Here is an 18,425-nt window from a genome sequence, read left to right as displayed (position 1 = left end):
CGTCATTTTGACGACAGAATTTTTTAACCTTCCAACTAGGTTATTTATATGCTTTCATTAGAGTTTAATTCATACGTCTTTCATTGAAAATATTTTTAAATAATTATTTTTAATTTTATTTATAACAAACTTTCGATTTAAGAAGCTGGGAAAAATATTTATAATACTATTTTTATTATACAATATATTTTCCAAACCTTTGGAATTTTGGAATTTGGTGCATCATAAAAATTAAGAAGTTTTAGTGGATCCTGGGTTGAGGAGCTAATTCCAATAAGTAAAATTTGAATCTGTTCTAAGTTTTACTCTTGAATACATTTTTCAACTCACTTTTATTTATTTTCTCTTACAGGACTTGTCGAGAGTCGAGGTGAATGTTGGTGCTCCCGGGATCCGCTTCGGTCAGTCGAGGAGCGGCAACTCAGCGGGTACATCGGAAGGGGGGTCCTCAGCGATGGGCAGCGAAACGAAGGGGCCGGTGAAGAAGGCGATGGCGTGCGAGGGCTGCTCTACAAAGTTCTCATTCATGAGGCGAAAGGTGAGTAGAGAGTACATCTCCTTGGTACATCTCTTTAAGTAACTGTTGGTATTTGTAATTTCAGTTGTGTTCTCACACGTTTACTTTTTTTATCGCTGATGTTTTTTGTCCTTGTTGGTTGGCGATCAAAAACATTGATTCATCTAATCAGTAACAATATTTCCTTACATGATGTTCTTTAAGATAATACATCCTGTTGAAAATGAAGTGTTAGTCGATCTCAGTTGAAGTGTTATTCATTTACACCTGTTATGAGTGTCTTCCAGCGGTAATATAAGTTCATGTCGAAAAACAAACACTAACAGCAACTCATTGTTGAACTCACTGTTCATGAACCACTGATGTTTTTAGAATTCACCTATGGCCTCATTGACGTATTCTCTAAATTGATTAGTTATGTTTGCCCTAGAGCTAACACAAGCATCCAAGAGCAAAACCCCTGGTAGGTTTTGTGGTAGCATGTGTTATTGATTTATTTAATTTTTATTTTAATGATAACTCTTGTTTTAGCTAAATCCATTTTATTATTATGGTCATTCCACCCCAATTCAACAAATGATGATCCCTTAGTAATAAAATTTATAAATAATAAAAATGATAAATTTTATATGGACATATATCCTCTCAAGTCTCAAGTTATCTGTTAAACATCTTTAAGCCAAGGTTAAAATTTGAAATGAGCCAAAAATCTTGGCTTTATTTCATGTGTTAGTAAAGGTATGAGAATTTATGTGATTCGAGTCACGTTTTTATAGCAAAAAAGATGTGAATTAAAATTCACAAAAATCACTGTTTTTTTGCAGCAAAGTATTGGAGTTCTTAGTTAGAAAGACAAATGTTGATCCAGGTGTGAGACTCTAATGTTCAGTCATTTGTAGTATTGAAGTGGGATGATCCATTTCAATTTATTGGATAAAAATATTCTTATGTGCTAGCTTAAGTTCCAACTACTATTTTGTGCATGAAAGAAATTCTGTAAAAGAGATACCAAGATTCAGCACAATTAAATTAGCCAATGAAGCAATTTGCTGCAAATGTCTCTTTCATTGATATTATTAACAGCATCATTGAAAATTATTGTAAAGTTTATTTTTCTGTGAAAAACACTATATCCTTTGTATTAAATTCAACAGTTAACCTTGGTTAAATGCATCGAGCGTTATGCCAGGGAATTGTTCAATAGAATGTTTTTTTTTCTGTGAAATGCGCCGCTAACTATTCATGGTTAATCAACTAAATCACTATTTACATGTACAGTTTTCTTTCAATATATGGTTTTTGATGTATTCTGAGCGTGCACAATATTTTACTAGTGAGACTGCACAGTAAGAATGGAAAGGTGGAATGAAAAGACTAGCAGAAACTCTATTTAACTACTTATTGGAAACTTATTCAAAAACGTCGTCATTGTACCTTTAAAAGGTATTAGAAATATTTAGAAATGAAACTAGAACATGAAAATAGTGTTCTAGAATTTTTCAAATTCGTCATCATATTGAAGGTAGTGCATGTTTTTTTTTAAATCTGAGACTGCTTACAAGCAATTCAATGGAAAATATTTCAATATTTAATCCAATCTTAAAACAACATCATATTTACCCTTCAATATTCATTTTAATGTAATATCGTGGTAAATCATGTTTTTATATAATCTTATACATTGCGGTTGGGCCAGGAAATAATAATCTGATTGAGTAATCATAGAATTATTCCTTACATTTTAACAGAACATTATAATTCAAGAGCTGTTGCATCTATGGTATAACAGCATCAATATTGGTCATCCCTTACTTTTCCATATTTGATTTAATCACTATTGATGTTTCATTTACGAAGGATCGTAATGAATCTCTTTCCTTATGAAAGAGACTATAATTGCTTGTTTTTATGTCCTTATTTATTTTAAGTTGCATACGGAGTTTTTTTATAGCTTGTGACCATAAGGCTTGGAGAATTTCATCCCATTTTAAGTTCTTTTCCATACCTTTGTTGCATTTCAAGGCGAGATGGTTCTGTTGATGGGTATTTCAAGCATATTGCGATGTCCACGAACAACTGTTCCCCAAGTAATTGTGCTTTCACATTTGCAGCAGTCTTTGGCCTGGATCAGATGGGACCCATACAGCTCAAGATACAATTCTGCAGGCCTGGTTAGTTTTATTAAGTGGATGAATTTTTGGGAGAAAAGTTTCCTATGAAGAGTGCATCAGTCATTCGTTTTTCTTTTCATCTTACTGTGGAGTCTCTTTAAGTTTTTGTGTGCTGTTTCATTGAGGTTTTCTAAGACAGTGAAGCCCTAATATTTCGCTTGTGCTTAAATTTTTTAATGTCATGTCGTGAATATTTTTGTCTCTGAAGCATGTATTTCTTCACCGATAAAACCTGTTTGTCATGCATGTTTTAGGCATGTATATATTTAGTCTAGTTTTCTGTGGTGATTTATGGCGGATACTTTTTTGGTCCTTCATGCTTTAGTTTATAGTCGGATGGCATGACTTAGAGTTCTTTTTAAGCTGATAGAAATACAACTAGAATTTTAAAGTCAGAAAGACATGAGGAACTATGGGTATAATGCTAAAAATATATTTTTCAGTAGTCTAATAGCCTTTTTGTGTGATATTATTATTTTTAATTAGTGATAATTACATTTGAAACTTTAGCTACTTAAGAAAGAAGATGCTACATTGTGATGTCTTGAAATTTTATTTTTTAAACTTGCGGAATGATACTACTAAAAATGTCATATCGCTATATATTTATTTAAGAATCCGGTTACAGCGAAGGTATCTCTTTCCTATCATACACGGTATTCTGATATTTAATATTTTTTCCAATCAATACTATCAACATACCATCAATATTTGCATTTCATACCGTATGGACAAGAGTAACAATGGAGCTTAGGTAGGTGTAGGTATTTAATTGCTAATCAAAATAACTTTTATACAGTTATTCATCTATTCGTTTTTTTTTTTAAAAAGGAAATTTTTTGTAAAATGTCAAATTGTGAAGGATAAACATTCATTGCTGAGAATTGAGGAAAAGAAAATACAGAGAGATATTAGGTTCTGGCACGAATGACTGCAGGTATACTGGAGTTATACAACACTAATTTCACACGTGGAATGCGGGAATGCTTATCTCAAAGGAGTTAACTCGAGCTCAAATATTTGACGATGCCTTGTTTATTTGGCAACGATATTTGTCGTGTGTTATACAGGGTGGAGAAAAATTGTGTCTCGGAATTTTAGCTCTGGATAGCTGATGCCAGTAGGAACCAAAATTACTAATGATGTTTAGGTCGAAAACCCACTATTTTTAAACTACAGACACATTGGGTGCTTTCCATTCATTGACACACGTCAACACAAGTTCACTTGCGACGCGGTTTTCGTGTTCCATTCCGTGTGTGTCGCGGACTGTTGTGACACAAGTCAACAAACGGTAACGCACAGGAATAGGAGAGTTATAATCAGTTACCGCGAGTCGACACAAGTCGACGCGTGAGTCGCATGAATGGAAAGCGTCCACTGAGCCAAACGCTTCTATTGGCCGCGAGTTTGCCCTGTTGCCGGATGCTCTGGACATCTCATGACTTTGAATACTTTGCCTGCATTTGCCTTTACCTTTCACTCCAAACGTTTGTATGAATCGGTCAGTCAGTGGTTGGTATTGGTTTTATGGTAACTGCTTTTAAGCAGTTATCAGTATTGAATTAATTTGAGGCAATTTTTGAGAATCGACCGCGTAATTACCCAGAGAACCTCCTACGGAGTACCTGTTAGTGCATTTAAGTACTAATAGCCTACTGAGAAAGAAAATCATTTACGTTATCTTGGACTTGATCTTGAATCCCTAGTGGTTAAGGTGATTTAGTGACTTATTTCAGTCAAATGCCACTCTTTCATTCAATTTTCGGTTTAATCTATCATTTTGTGGCGACACGTGCGTTCGAATGTTGTTGGTTTTGGTATATTGTATTCCCGCAAGAGAATACCATTTTGGCCATTTAGCCGTCTTGGTGCATTAATTTATCTAGGCACTCGTCGTCAAATGGCGGGATCTTTATTCGAATCCCAGTGAAGACAAAAGATATTTTTCCTCCGCGTAATTTCCACACTGAAGTCAGGAGTGCTCGCGCTATGCATTTGGTTGTAATACTTGTGGGAGCTATGGTGACACCATGGATGATATGAAACTGAAAATTCTGACGCTACTAGAAACTAAATTATCTGAGCTTTCGTCCGCAACTTCAATTTTATTCTAGAGTCATCCATAAATCTTTGTCAACTTATTTACATTTTTATTTAGCTTTCGCACGATTTGGATCCCAGGCGAAGTCATGCGCAGAACGGATTCGTTTTTGTTACGGGCACGACCTACCTTTTATTAAACGACAATTTATTAGTCGTATTTTTTACATTGCGTTTTTTATTTTTGTTCGAAATAATGAATAGCAATCGAATTCTGAAACAATTAATCTCAAAATGAGTGAGGTTGCGCAGTCGTATTGTTGATTCTCGCTCAAAGCTCTCGTTTAAATAATCTCAAAGATTAATGGTTTCAGACAATCTTAATCGCACATTTTTGTTCAGCCTTAATTATTTATTGTCTTTAATAATCCAGAATATTAAATAGAATGTCGACAAGGCTGTATACCCATGAAAAACCGTTGTCATGGTAACAGCAAAGTGCATCCAAACAAACGTTTGCGTTGCCATAGCTCAGTAACTATGGCGTTGCGACCCCATTTTTATGGACAAAAGTGCATAAAATTGTCTGCCCTACCACCTCCTGAAGTATTGCAGATTCCTCCTGAAACACTCTGTTTAAGAGGTTATTTATTCATTTTTCTTCATACTAACGTTGTTGCTGTCATAAACTTGTCAAACCAATACAGCGATTACCCGCCTCCGTACCATGAATGCTATAAAATTACGGCTAATTGGCGAAGTGAGAGAGTTGTGCCGTTATCGCAACTTGAGATGACACCGCGCCAGCCGGCTGGAGCATTGCAAAGATCGCGGGCGAGTGACCCTTCGTCGTTAACCTTTAATCCGGTGGGATTCGTCACGACGAAGGAACGTGGCAGGCGGTGCCCCCTGCCGAGACGTTAAGTGAAAGTGATTGTCTCGAGTGATATAATGTCACAAATAACAAGCTGCTTACCAGGACTTAAAGGAGTTACGACCAACTAAAACAGTTGTGTTGCTGCCTGTCTTCTTCATAGAATGTGATATATTTGTGGAGGAATCTAATTTATGCCAACGCATTAAGACAGCCAGGTCACGAATTTTTTGTATGCTCAGGATACCGAGTTTTTAAAGAGTAAAATGCACGTTTAAAGATCGAACAATAAAAAACTATACTTAAGATGATACCTTGAACAAACATATTCATATGGTTCCTGGAAAGTAATCGCAAGCCGTGCTACGGACAGAAAAGTTATCATGCTGCTCCTCAGAATAAAAATAATCCGAGTGCTGCAAGTAACTACACTGTAGCCAAAAACTGAGGACGGCACTGAAACCCTCAACTTTAGTATCATCATGTAAAATGGCAATTTACGTGCAATAAAATTTTTGGAGATATTTTTTATTATAATTCTAGTGCTTCTCCTTCGCGAGTGCTTAATTCAATGAAAATAAAGAGATCAATCGAAATAAACACGGTAAAAAAAACCTCGCCTCTCTAAGTCAAACGATGCCATCGATGAAATTAATCGATCGGCGATCTTCGAAGACTACAAATCATCTGATCACGTTTCTATCACCTGTTCAGACGCACATATATCGGATTACGTGATGTGGGATTTTTTTCATTTCAATTTTGGTGGCATGCGCGGAAGCCAAAAATTTTCGCTTACTCTAGGTTTTGCCTATGCATCTATTTTTCCTTCTCTTTCATAGCAGTCTTTCACTTGGCATCATACCCTTAGAGTGAATTAAAAAAGATTAATTCATCTTCTGTGCATGGGATCCAGATTGAAACGTCCAAATCCGAGATCGCGTTATGGCTTTGAGTGGCAAAATACGGCGATAGTGTTGGTATTCATTTTGTCTATTTCGATTGGAAATTTTATTTATTTTATTTTCAATGCTAAGATGGAGTAGTACCAAGGGTTTTAAGATGATATCAGGATAAAATTAATCATATTTATTTGCAAACTTTCTTCTGTAAACATAATTAAAACTGGCCTTTCCAAAAGATTCTCTCCTTGAACCCAGAAGTTCGTCCCTACTCACCTACCTTTATGAGTCGCAGTTGAAGGTTGATTAACAGCTTGACTTCGTTATTCAAGAACGTTGAGCAGCCCTAATGAAGTCTCTCAATGGTCAGGTTTGAATTCGCTCAATAGCCGTAGAAACAGAGTGAGTTTTATCATTCAGGGCAGATCACACTCAATTCACATGTAAGAGAAAAATATACAAGGAAGCAGGATAGATGACTAAAAACTTTTTTGCAGGAAGTCTTGCGTTGAGATGACGCATCACCATTATTCGATCCATCGCATATTGCGTGAATCCTTGATGTTTTTCTCATTCAAAGCTTCTTCCTTTACATATCAGGGTGTATAGGAAAAAGTCTTGTTGACATTTACCAGTGTTTCTAGTATGAAAATTTTACGCAATAGATGTTAGTGTGATAAGACTCGCTTTCCCTCGCCACCAGCCTTTTCTGGTCACGGAAAACCGTATCTCTCTCCTTTTTGAGATAATAATTCACGAAATAGTGAAATGTCATGTCTCTCAAAGGCCATGAACTTAGAATATGCATTTGCTTGAGATAGGATGTGATACCCATTCAAAGTATTGAGATTACGCTTGAGCAAGCTTAGTATTCTCACTTCCGGGTGTTATGTGTACGACTGTCGAATTGGGCTACTTTTTATTTCCGTATATTGTAAAGTCGGTACGTTTTCCTTCTCGGACGCCGCGAGATAGGACGTTGCTAGGTTTTTTCTGCCCCTGTAGAGTGTCTGTCGCGAAATACTGTGAGGTGTGGAGTGAGTGAGGAGTGCTCAGTGGGTTCTGGGCTGCCGCTGTCGTCTGACCGTTTCGCCGTCGAAGAATGAGGAGGAATACCCTATCTCCACATCGGGGCGTGAACTGTAAAGTGGTGAGGTTCGCAACGTTTTTTTTTTGCCGAGTGTAGCCGTTGCCTTTCCTGTGCACGTTGTCTCTTGATTCTATTTGACGAAAGATAACTGTGGCTCTTTACAAGAGATGAGTGAATAATCCATTTAAGTTGTGCCGTAAAAAACGAATAATTATGTGAGTGCTTGAACTTACGTTCAGATAATACCCTTTGTTCTAATCCAGAGCATTCGTATCGTGCGTATATCCGGTGTTCAACCTTTTGATTTCACCGTTACATAAGTCATACACTCTCGGATCGCTGTTCCTAGCGCAATATTGGGGGTTAGGGGTCAATTGATATCCAGGGGACACAACCAAGACCGTGTCTCTCTTTTGGGGGGGTACGAACTCCTCGACCCCCCCGCCCGCCACGGCCGTGTAACTCAGCTGTGATGTCTCGTATAATTAATTAGTTGTGATGGACTTTTTTTAACGAGTGGGACGTCAATAACTGATGCCTTCTGTCCGTGAATCTGTAGGATTTATTGGAGAAATTCTCTTGAGCTAAAAATTTTACCGAATAACTCTTACCCTCCCCCCCCCCCCCCGATTTTCGCTCTATTAAGCATTTTACTTCATAAATTTCATGGTCATGCGATCCTATAGTGAGTGGGAGCCCCTGCCCCCTGGTTAGGGAGATATTGAATCTTTAAGAATTAAATTGATCCCCAATATATTTGGGGGGTATTGAATCCCCAAAGATTCAATCCCCCCAAATGCTTTGGAAATATACATCCAAGTGAAGCCCCCTCTAAATGTAACCATTCTGCAAGTGAATTTCCTGGATTTTTTTCTGTCTATGGTGTTCAGGAAGGAGGGAAATTATTTATGCATTTTATTGCCAGTGCAACCATCAGTATGAAATTGGAGCCTTGATTTAAATTGCAGGACAGGTGAATGATTATTTTACCAAGAGTTTTGCTGAAGCATAAGTATTTTTATAATCCATCAAGAATTTTATGCAAAAATTGACGCTACATTTTCTATATTTAATATTTTGAATTTGGTATTGAAAACTGCAAGCTATTGTAGTACATATTTTATCCTGAAAAATATGTCACTTTTACTTCATGGATCCTTTTGGCTAATCAATAGTGTCAGCAGATTTACTGTTCACAGTTTTCATTACTAAAAGACTAATTCCAAATGCTTTGGAAATCATTACTGCTTTAATTCAATTGGTCCTTATAAAACCTTATACTTCAAAAGCCCTGCATCTTTTGGTGAAATCTCATAAATTTATATAATAAATATTTATTGATAACAATCTCAATTTCAAGCAAGGGATAATATTGCAGCATATGTATTTTGAGTTATGCTGATTGGCCTGAGAAAAGGTAGCCTTTCCAACAGGCCTATTCGACCAATGGTCACCATAGTAATATGTTGCTATGTCAACAATCAAAATTACAAGAGTTCTCTAACTAAAAATGTAATTTCCCATTGTATTTTTGGAGTTATTATTGGTGGATCATACATCATGTTTCTTCTTCTGGTGTGATGAACAATTAGCAAATTTTCAAGCCTAAATTATGCCTTGGCATCTTAGATGGTCTCTTGAGCATTGAAAAAAATTTAATGGAGGTAACTTGTGTCTCAGTTAGCTGAAATCCAAATTACTTATTGAAGAACCGAGTGGTTAACATATTCCATCACTTTAGCACACTAATGATAAAAGATCAATTTATCATGAATAATTTGTAACTTTCATCATATTTTACATGTTACTATAAAAACCTCTAGATATTCTTAACTGGTGTTATCTTCCAGGGCAAATTGCTGTCGCTGTCATCACTCACGAAAGAAAACCCTGTTTTAAAATGCTCATCATGATTTCTTGTATTGTACTTAGGTGTAAGGCCCTCTTTTTTTGAAAGTCTAGACTCAATATGGATAATTTCTTGTCCCAACAGAGAGAATGTTTGGAGTGCCGGCGCCTGTATTGCACGCAGTGTTTGCCAAAGGCCCTTCCTGTTAGTGGATCAGGCAGTGGCGGCTGGTGCTCCCGAGAACGTCGGCAGACCACTTGCAGCAAGTGTCTCATCCTATTGGCCCATCCACCTTCACGAACTGCTCTCATGGGGTTGCGTACCCGTGACCTTCAAGCCTTCCTTGCCTCCCGCAAAATTCCAACTCATGGGTGCCTTGGTGAGTACAGAAGAAAGATGCAAACACAGTGGCTACTAATACCACACGATTTAACAAATGGATTCCGAAGATTAGGGAGTGGTGGTGGGGAACTTTTTAATATTGAGACACAGAATATTTATAGATATATAGAATATATTAAGAAATGGAAGTTCCTATGTTTTTTGGGTTTCAATTAGACTATCTGGGTTTCAACTCTTTCCATATCTATGGTGAATGACACTTGAAGAATTATTTGTCAAAAATTGAAATATGGGCTGCAATAACATTCGCTAAATGAAGGGGAAAATTGCCTTTCTCTTTAATCTCATGATTATTGAAGCTACTCTGGCTTGATGAGGCTGTGTACAAGATAATCACGAGCCTTTTATGCCCTTAAAATTATCAGAAAAGAGCATTATGTATGGGTATTAGATTGGTGAACTAAGTGGGCAAAAGATGAAGGGTTAAATATTTGATGATGGGGAACAGACGTGAACTCTTCTCATAATAAAATCAAGCCCTGTCAAGACATTTAGCTATTATTAACTTGATGATTAAAATAATGTGAAGTCAATATAAAATCAGTTTAATTCTTATGGCTTCAAAGATGCTTGGTGGAGTTTATGCCATTATGATTGGAATTTGTACAATGGTTTCAATTTTCTAAAATTTTAACATTCCTGCAAATCAGTCCTGCACTTCTCCACCATAACTTGGGTATTCCAATGATCCTTAGTCTTGCCCAAGTTGAAAAAGCAAACTAGTGAGTAAGCTTTTTCTCATAATTGATGTCCATGTTCCACTCTTGCTTCTGGTCATTAATTTTTATACATGAAGTTGTTGGTACAGTGTTCTACTATAGTTATTTTACTCAGTATGTGGATATAAATATTTTCCAGCTTATGTGTCAGGTAGGAGTATTTATTTTTTCATTAAATGTCGTACAAGGCATTCTTTATTTAGAGACTTCTCTTGCCTGAATGATTACTCTTTTATGAGTTACGTAGTATTTAATTTTTTTGATTTTCTTGCTTGGATTATTATCTTTGGAGATTTCAAAAGTGTACAGCTAATTTTTATTTAATAATTTTGGTTTATTGGCAGTTACTTAAGACACAAATAAGGTTTAAAGGAGAGTCTCTTAATTTTGAATGGCTTACAGCAAACCACATTCTTGAGTACAGTTTCATCCTTTTCCATATGGGTTTATGGAATGGCCTGGTATCCTTTGTGCCAGCAAGAACCTATCAGCATATGTGTGAGTAGGGAGGTTTCTTTTCATCTGAAAATTTCCTTCCAGTTTGACTATGCTACACACGTAGGTAAAAATAAATATTTCAGACATCTTTTGCTCTTCAATCTTACCATGTGCTTATTTACTGCTGTGTTGGTAGAAGGGCACCAAAAATTAGTCACGCGTTTCCTGGAAAGTTAAACGTTGACATCTTCGCAGATATCGTCACTTTGTGGAGCAATAACTTTTTTTATTTTACTATTTATTCACTGATTTCAAGTGTAGGTGGAATTACATTGATTTGTCCATGATGCTGTGAAATTTTGATACTTTGCATCTTAATTTTTGGGTTATTTTTACTTGAATCAATGGTGATGAATTCTGTATCTTTTTCAATCATTTGTGTTTAATAAGATGGCGACATTCGCTCTCTAGGAATGTAAAAGGAACCCCGATTATTAAATTTATATATATTTCTGTCATGTTGCTGCTGGATAATGATCATATCTGTTTTCAAATGAGGCACCAACATTCAAATATTGGGGCACTTTACATGGTATTGATTCATGATTATTTAGGCTACTAAAAATATTTTTATCTTTCTTTTAAATTCTTTAACTCTTATTAAGTGTTACTCATGATAATGAATAGTTCTAGTGTATCTTTTTTATCTAGTGGATTAGTTTTGCTTAAGAGTTCTTGGCATTCAGCATACCTGTCAGCTTCAGTTCATTTTGTCTGTAGTTAATTGTTGACATTATTCTTTCTTGAACCTTTCCATTGAGTAAAAAGCTTTGTTTCAGGAATAATCTGGTGGAATACCATAATTAAGTAAAATTCTCTTACTTTTTTCTGAATTTCACACAGGAGAGCTGCAGCATTGTTCATAAAATCAATCATCTGTGGCTTAACTTTGTAAAATTGCTTCATATTGAAACAAAAAACTATGTGAATTTCAACAATATTTCTCATGATCATGTCTCTTTCCCTGCAGAGAAAGATGATTTGGTGAACCTCGTAGTCCAGCTGTCCAATTACGAAGCCAACGACCCTCGAGTCGGCCCACCTCCCGGCAGCTTCCAGCCCCACCTGGGCCAACGATTCCCCCCCTTTGCTGAGCCGGAGCGGAGACCCAGGGATGATCTTCCACCACCTTGGAACGAGGGGGATGGTGCAACCCCTGGAGTTCACTCGCGGAGCACGAGGAGTGAAGGCCACACCCCATCCCCCACCTCCCCCTCGGAGCCATCCAACACTGCCTCTTCCCCAACTCGGATATCACCACAAGGTGTTCCTCATCCCTCTTCCCCTGGGGGAGGAGAAGGTGCTTCCAGTACGATGCCACCGTCTATGTCTTCATCGCAGCCCAATCTGGTGCCAGAGGGTGGATCCCAGCAGCAGGTTCCTCCCTCAAACCCGGGTGCTTCCTCATTGCCGGACGAAGGGGACTGGGTCATGATCGATGTGGAAGAGCGCGTGCTCCCGCCATACGGTTCCGGACAGCCCAACCCACCTGCCCACCAGTCGACCCCACCTGCTACCACAGCAGAGGAGAACCCCAGTGAAGTGCCTCCCGTCACCGCTTCCGAGGGTGCTACCCCATCTTCGCCTAGAACTGAATCGTCCGTCCCACCCACAGTTGGTGTCGAGAGGATTCCCTCTCCACCAATGGATGTGGCAGGAGCGACTTCCAACATGTCGGGTTCAACCCCAGAGGTGAATTTGGCAGGATTGCCAGAGCCTGGGGATATGGGGGGCAATGGGCAAGCTTCCTTCTTTGACACCCAATCCCCTTCATTGAATAGGCCATCTGCATCGGTCAGTCAAGGATCCTCCCCTTCCAAGGTGAGATAAAAGTCTAATAACAGATCTCTTCTTTTGACATGGTCTTACATGACTTCTTTTGACATGGTCTTACGTGACAATATGTTTGTGCATTTCCCATTTAGGGTTGCTACTACAGGCCTGGAACACCTTGAATCTAGAAAACGCTTGGAATTTCTCAACACTATCTAGAACTTTGTTAATTTTTCTATCATTGCTTTGTTTTCACCATGTCAGGATTTAATTTATGATTTTTCTAATTGTTGTAACTGAAATATAAATGATTTTCTGTGGTTGTGCATAAGAATAAATAATCATGGAATTTTAATGGAAAGGCTGTTAGCATAACCGCTTTGAGTTTTTAATCTTTTATGCATGATGTCAACATACATTTCATGTTGTATCGTAACTTAAAAAGAATGCATTATTCAGTTAGCCTATTTCTAGTTTTCAATACTTCTTTGATGCCTTAATTTTCCTGTACAACTCCTCAAAAGTTGATAAAGGAACTGTCACATATATGTGAGTGAATTGTGGGTCTTGCATAACAAAATCCTGTCCCCATTATGTAATTACAGTTAACTAATTTTGGATTTTCAAGAAAACTGTTATTGTTTTTAAATCCAGGGAAAACTTGCACAAAACCTGGCAAAATTTAAAAATTCAGATTTTGTAACAACCATGCCATTCCATGTGCCTCATAAAATCTCTTCGCAATGTCCTATCCTTGTATGACTCTCTCAATCAACTACCTTCTTCCATTTTGTGATCTCCATTTCATACCTCTTTTGTAGGACTCAGTTTTGAGAAAGTTAAAAATTACGCCCCCTTGTGTGTGCTAGAGGCATATGTGCTTGCATGCAGGTTAAAAGAAAAGGTCTAAAAGGCCTATGTCTGGCCCATTAAATCTCCACACAGCTGTGCACTGGCTGTCATTTGCAGATACCACTAATGTGCACAGCGAAAATTTTTAGTTTGTCTTTTCCTTCCCAATTTGTTAGTAAGTAGGTACATTTATATTTTAGAATAATATCTCGGTTAGAATATGATGTAATTTTTCCATATTTTGTTAGGCGGTATTTTATTTAATTTTCTTCCTTTCCAGTTTTTACAGTGTGACAAGTCTAAAGTCAGGCTGTATTATTAAAAATAGTTCTTTAAAGTAATGTAAAAATTCATTGAGCAGTTATTACTTCCTTAGCAGGCATCATAATCCATGGATCCAAAATCATGGATGGTATAAACTTGTATTATTAGTTTTGTCTCTGTACTTCTGTATTTTAGGTTTAGTTTTAAAATATAAATAATTAGCATTGGTATATATTAGACTAAGGGAGGAGGAACATAGCATCTTAATGGATATGTGTGTAAACCAATGTGAAGTCATGTTACTGATTTCATCATTATTTTTTTGCAGTCTGCTGGATCATTCCTGACACCTAGGGATATTGCATCGAACATCTTATCAAGTACGAAAAGTGAGGATGATCTGTCAACATTGAGTGTTAAGCAGCTGAAAGAACTACTCACAAGTAGTCGAGTGGACTACCGTGGCTGTTGCGAGAAGAGGGAGTTACTGGAGCGAGCACAAAGACTGTGGCGGGAATACAAAGGTACATTTTCTTTGGGTTATTTGCCCTTTGGTTCGCTCATCTTCAATGAATCAAGAGATTTTCACTGGATCATACAGTGGAGAAAACCAAAGGAATGTCAGTGGAATGTTAGTATCTATAAATGGACAAAGGAAATAGTTTTTGGTGTATGGCAATTGATAAAAATATAAATGGGAAATTTTTGGACAACGTATGGTTTTGAATTTTTTGTTATTTTTTCCCTCACATGCATATAGTAATATGTAAAATGAACAATTAAAAGCATTTTCTCATGTGCACAGTTGATGTTGTGTAGGAGCTCTATTACCCCTGCATGCAATCTTGGTTTTCTGTTCTGAAATCATTGCCATTAGTTGATTAAAGTCTTTTAATTCCATGATTATTTTAGAATTTCATTCCCTGACTCCCCTAGAAATTATGCAATTTTTTCAGTTTGAGAAAAGTAACTGACACATACATAAGTGAGGGCTCCTGAGAAACCTCTTAGTGTTAACCAGTCAACCTTATTATTTTAACCGCATCCAAACCATTCTCCTTAGCATCTTCTAAGAGGTTAAAATAAAAAATCCAATGTAAAACTAATAAAAAGACATACTCTAATGTGCAGTAAAACTACACAACATATTTAATTCACTGTTTTTTGATGTTTTATCTTGTATCAAATATATAAATGGAATGAATGATTAAAGTTTTTAAGTAAAATTTGCTCAGATGGTGAAAATTTCCAAAAATTCTTTGTGCAATTGTTTTTTCACTACTGTTTATAGAAAGTTGCTATTTAAAGATCCTTTTTTTCTCAATTAGTTTAAAATGACTTTTGAAGTGCAGAAAGTATTGTGTGCCTTTTATTTTCAACCAATTTTGCCACCTATAATTAACATGGTATCAGTCGAAACATGCTCATTCTGGTAGTTTGCTTAGTGTTTATTGCTTTCTTTTCCTGGTGGATTCTATGTTAAATGATTCTTCAAAATTGTGTGTGGATAAATTTTAAGTGGCGTTTGTTTTTTCCTTTGCTTTCTGCAGCTAGCCAAGAGAATCTCACGGATGACACGATGTGTAAAGTGTGTATGGATGCCTGCATCGACTGCGTGATGCTGGAGTGTGGACACATGGCCACTTGCACACCGTGCGGAAAGAGAATGAGTGAATGTCCTATCTGCCGACAGTATGTCGTGAGGATTGTGCGGACATTCAAGGCCTAAAGGTCCATGACTTAAACTGTGTTTTTTTTTTACTATTCATCCATTCAAAAATCTGTGAAACAGGAACTTGAGTCAGGAGTGGATTGTGTGAAGCAGAAAATATGAGTGCTTCGGAATGGACAGGAATGTCTATAAATATTATTTTTCATAATGAAAAGGAAATGGCTGCAGATTACGATGCACGGATGATTATGTATACGCTTGTGATATTTTGGATGCTGAATTGAAATGTGCTTGGCCGGCAGTCAAACATTTGCTTCAATGTCATTGGATATATTCGACATTTGCATTTTTTTTACTTGAGTCTTTTTGTGGAAGTTTTATTTTCTGGCAACTATAGACTGATTTACAGCTTTTACAGTTTCCAATCATACTATAGATACTAAAATATTTTGGATTATTTTTCAGAGATCACATGATATTCGGTAAATGTCTTCAGCTATTAGGTGTAATGTGTTAGGTGTTGGTGTGAATTTTCAATCGGTAATCCTGGAATATATCAATAGCCTTTCATTATGCATACTTTTTGTTGGAACTCGGCCAGAAGTACTACTGTCATGATGCAGGATGTTTGGGCTTTTATCATGCAGGGTTTGTCATATTTTGAGGAGTAGAGGATTGTGATTTTCAATTTCCAGATTCCCCATGGCAGAGGACTAATTTTATAAATGAAATCATAAATTGATCCAAAGTACTTCAGAAAAATACTGTCAGAGAGTGTCTCTATTGATTTTAATCTGAACTCTTTTGAAAGGTAACCATATTCAATAACAGTGTGTATGCAACTGTTATTCTTTTTCAGTGAGTCATTCCTTCTGTTATTAATGTTAATCACATTTCAATTTACCAATCATTTATTTATAGTAATTGTTACATTACCCTGCTCATTGAAAGCAGATGGTGATCAAATAAATAACCTGAGTCTAAATATTTTCTGCTGAATTAAATCTCCTTCCAAATCCTTGTGTCATGTTTATCTCCTATCAGAAAGTCAAAATTATTTTAATATTCTATTTCTTTTTGCCTTTTTAATTCAGGAGGTTGGTATTTCCATGAGATAGTATTGAAAAAATCATTTCTTATTCAGAAAATTTATTTTTTCCCTGTATGCCTTGCTCTTATTTTTCTTGCAAAATAGACCTTTTGGCATAAATGTTGTCCAGAGGCAGTACATACCACTAAAAACATGATAAAATACAATTTTTTGTGCTCGCGCGTTAAGCTTATGTGCCTAAATGGCCAAATAAGTATGCAGAAATGATCCCTTTGAATAGCCCATATGGACTACATGTTGCTGATGCAATTAGGTTCATTCCCCGTGATAAATATGCAATCTTAACATTGAATCATGAGATGAATTTGTTGCTGCAAGCAGCATATTTTTAATTCAATTTAGCAATGGGCCCATGACGAAGACCTGTTAGTTTATGAATGAAATCAGGGGAGCCTATTCACTCCCCCCCCCCCACCTTCTCCAACTCCTTTTGTTGCATTCTCCATGAAAAGCAGCAACTGGTTTATATTATGCTTTTCAAAAATTGCCCAATTGTTTTATTCTTCGGTAAAAAGTTTTTCTATGGCCCAACCGGTAACATGCATATGAGTAGCCCTGAATAAAATAATAGAGTAAGAAATTTAGAGCAGTTGATAGATATATTTAGGAAAAAAATATCACTGCTATGTTTCCACTCTTTTCCATGGATATCGGGCTTTCATTGAAATCTTCATGGAATCAGATCCAAAGTGTTGGTGCTCGTAAGTAATTCTGAATTTCAAGTGAAGATCATGAATTACTGAGAAGAGTAGTATTTTTAAAATGCTTTCATGGCTCCCAGTTTTACAATTGATGGAATGTAGGATTTACTGTAGTGATTAGCTAAATACAATAAAACTGGTTTTTCTGATAAATTGTAATGAATCATAAACTGGTGGCCTAATCCTGATAATTTTCCCTCGTGGCTTTAATGTTTTATGTACATAGAGGACTTAGCAAGATAAGTATGGTGAGTCAGCCCCTGAGAGATACCTATTTCAAAGATTCTCGGCCCAATAGTAGGTGTTGGTGAGGTAATGAGCCATAAAGAATATTTAGCCCATATTCACAATAATTTTCAAGTTCTACACAAAATGGTTATTTTCAAAATATATAAAATATGTTCTCAGTGTTTGAAAAAATGATAAAGTCATCATAAAGTGTCACCTGGGGAGTTATTATGTTAATGTATTTTTTATGATTTATCTCTAACATTAAAAAAGCTTTGAAAGTTTCAAAAAATGATTTCACCAAGTGAGAATGTAAGCACAATAACAAAAATATGTTTAGATCATGTGCTTTACACTCATGCATTGAGAAAAAATTTCAGCCAAATCAAAGTAGTGGAACATGGTTGAAAAAGTTGAAAAAGGACAGAAGTATCATCACATTCTGAAGCCTTGGCTTAAGGGCAAGCTAGGCAAATTGAGATACCCTAATATCTGTGTGTTTTGTTCCCAATGGGAAAAGCCACTACCCTGCCACGAATAGTGGGGGACAACTGTGTGAGTGCCACAAATTGCCGTTTGCCATATGATGGAAAAAACATGGTGTTAGGCTATGAAACTTGATGCTAACAACTTCTAAATGAAGTAACAGACGTCACAAAATCACTGAAATGTTTTTATCGAATAATAATACATATATTGCATTTCTTCTGGAAAAAAGGTGAGTAAGTAGCACAGCTGTCATTGTGTTGATAACAGATT

General features: G+C 36.5%; 1 protein-coding gene across 5 annotated transcripts in view; it reads left to right on the top strand.

Moving 5' to 3' along the window:
• The window catches only part of LOC124159133 (E3 ubiquitin-protein ligase rififylin), a 106,647-nt gene extending 90,036 nt beyond the window's left edge, over positions 1-16,611 (top strand). For 3 of the 5 annotated variants that reach the window (XM_046534710.1, XM_046534712.1, XM_046534709.1), the window contains exons 2-7: positions 353-538; positions 2,629-2,688; positions 9,591-9,825; positions 12,036-12,886; positions 14,283-14,478; positions 15,505-16,611. In XM_046534710.1, coding sequence (XP_046390666.1) covers positions 353-538; positions 2,629-2,688; positions 9,591-9,825; positions 12,036-12,886; positions 14,283-14,478; positions 15,505-15,683 — 1,707 coding nt within the window. In that variant the 3' untranslated portion in view covers positions 15,684-16,611. Of the gene's footprint in view, positions 1-352; positions 539-2,628; positions 2,689-7,503; positions 7,658-9,590; positions 9,826-12,035; positions 12,887-14,282; positions 14,479-15,504 lie in introns of those variants that run through there. The other 2 variants (XM_046534711.1, XM_046534713.1) reach the window with 2 other exon arrangements.
• Positions 16,612-18,425: the final 1,814 nt, after the last annotated feature.

This window comes from Ischnura elegans, chromosome 5 (assembly GCF_921293095.1).
Source record: "Ischnura elegans chromosome 5, ioIscEleg1.1, whole genome shotgun sequence".
Lineage (NCBI taxonomy): Eukaryota > Metazoa > Arthropoda > Insecta > Odonata > Coenagrionidae > Ischnura > Ischnura elegans.
Note: the sequence above shows the minus strand (reverse complement) of the source record. Positions and strands in the feature narration are given on the sequence as shown.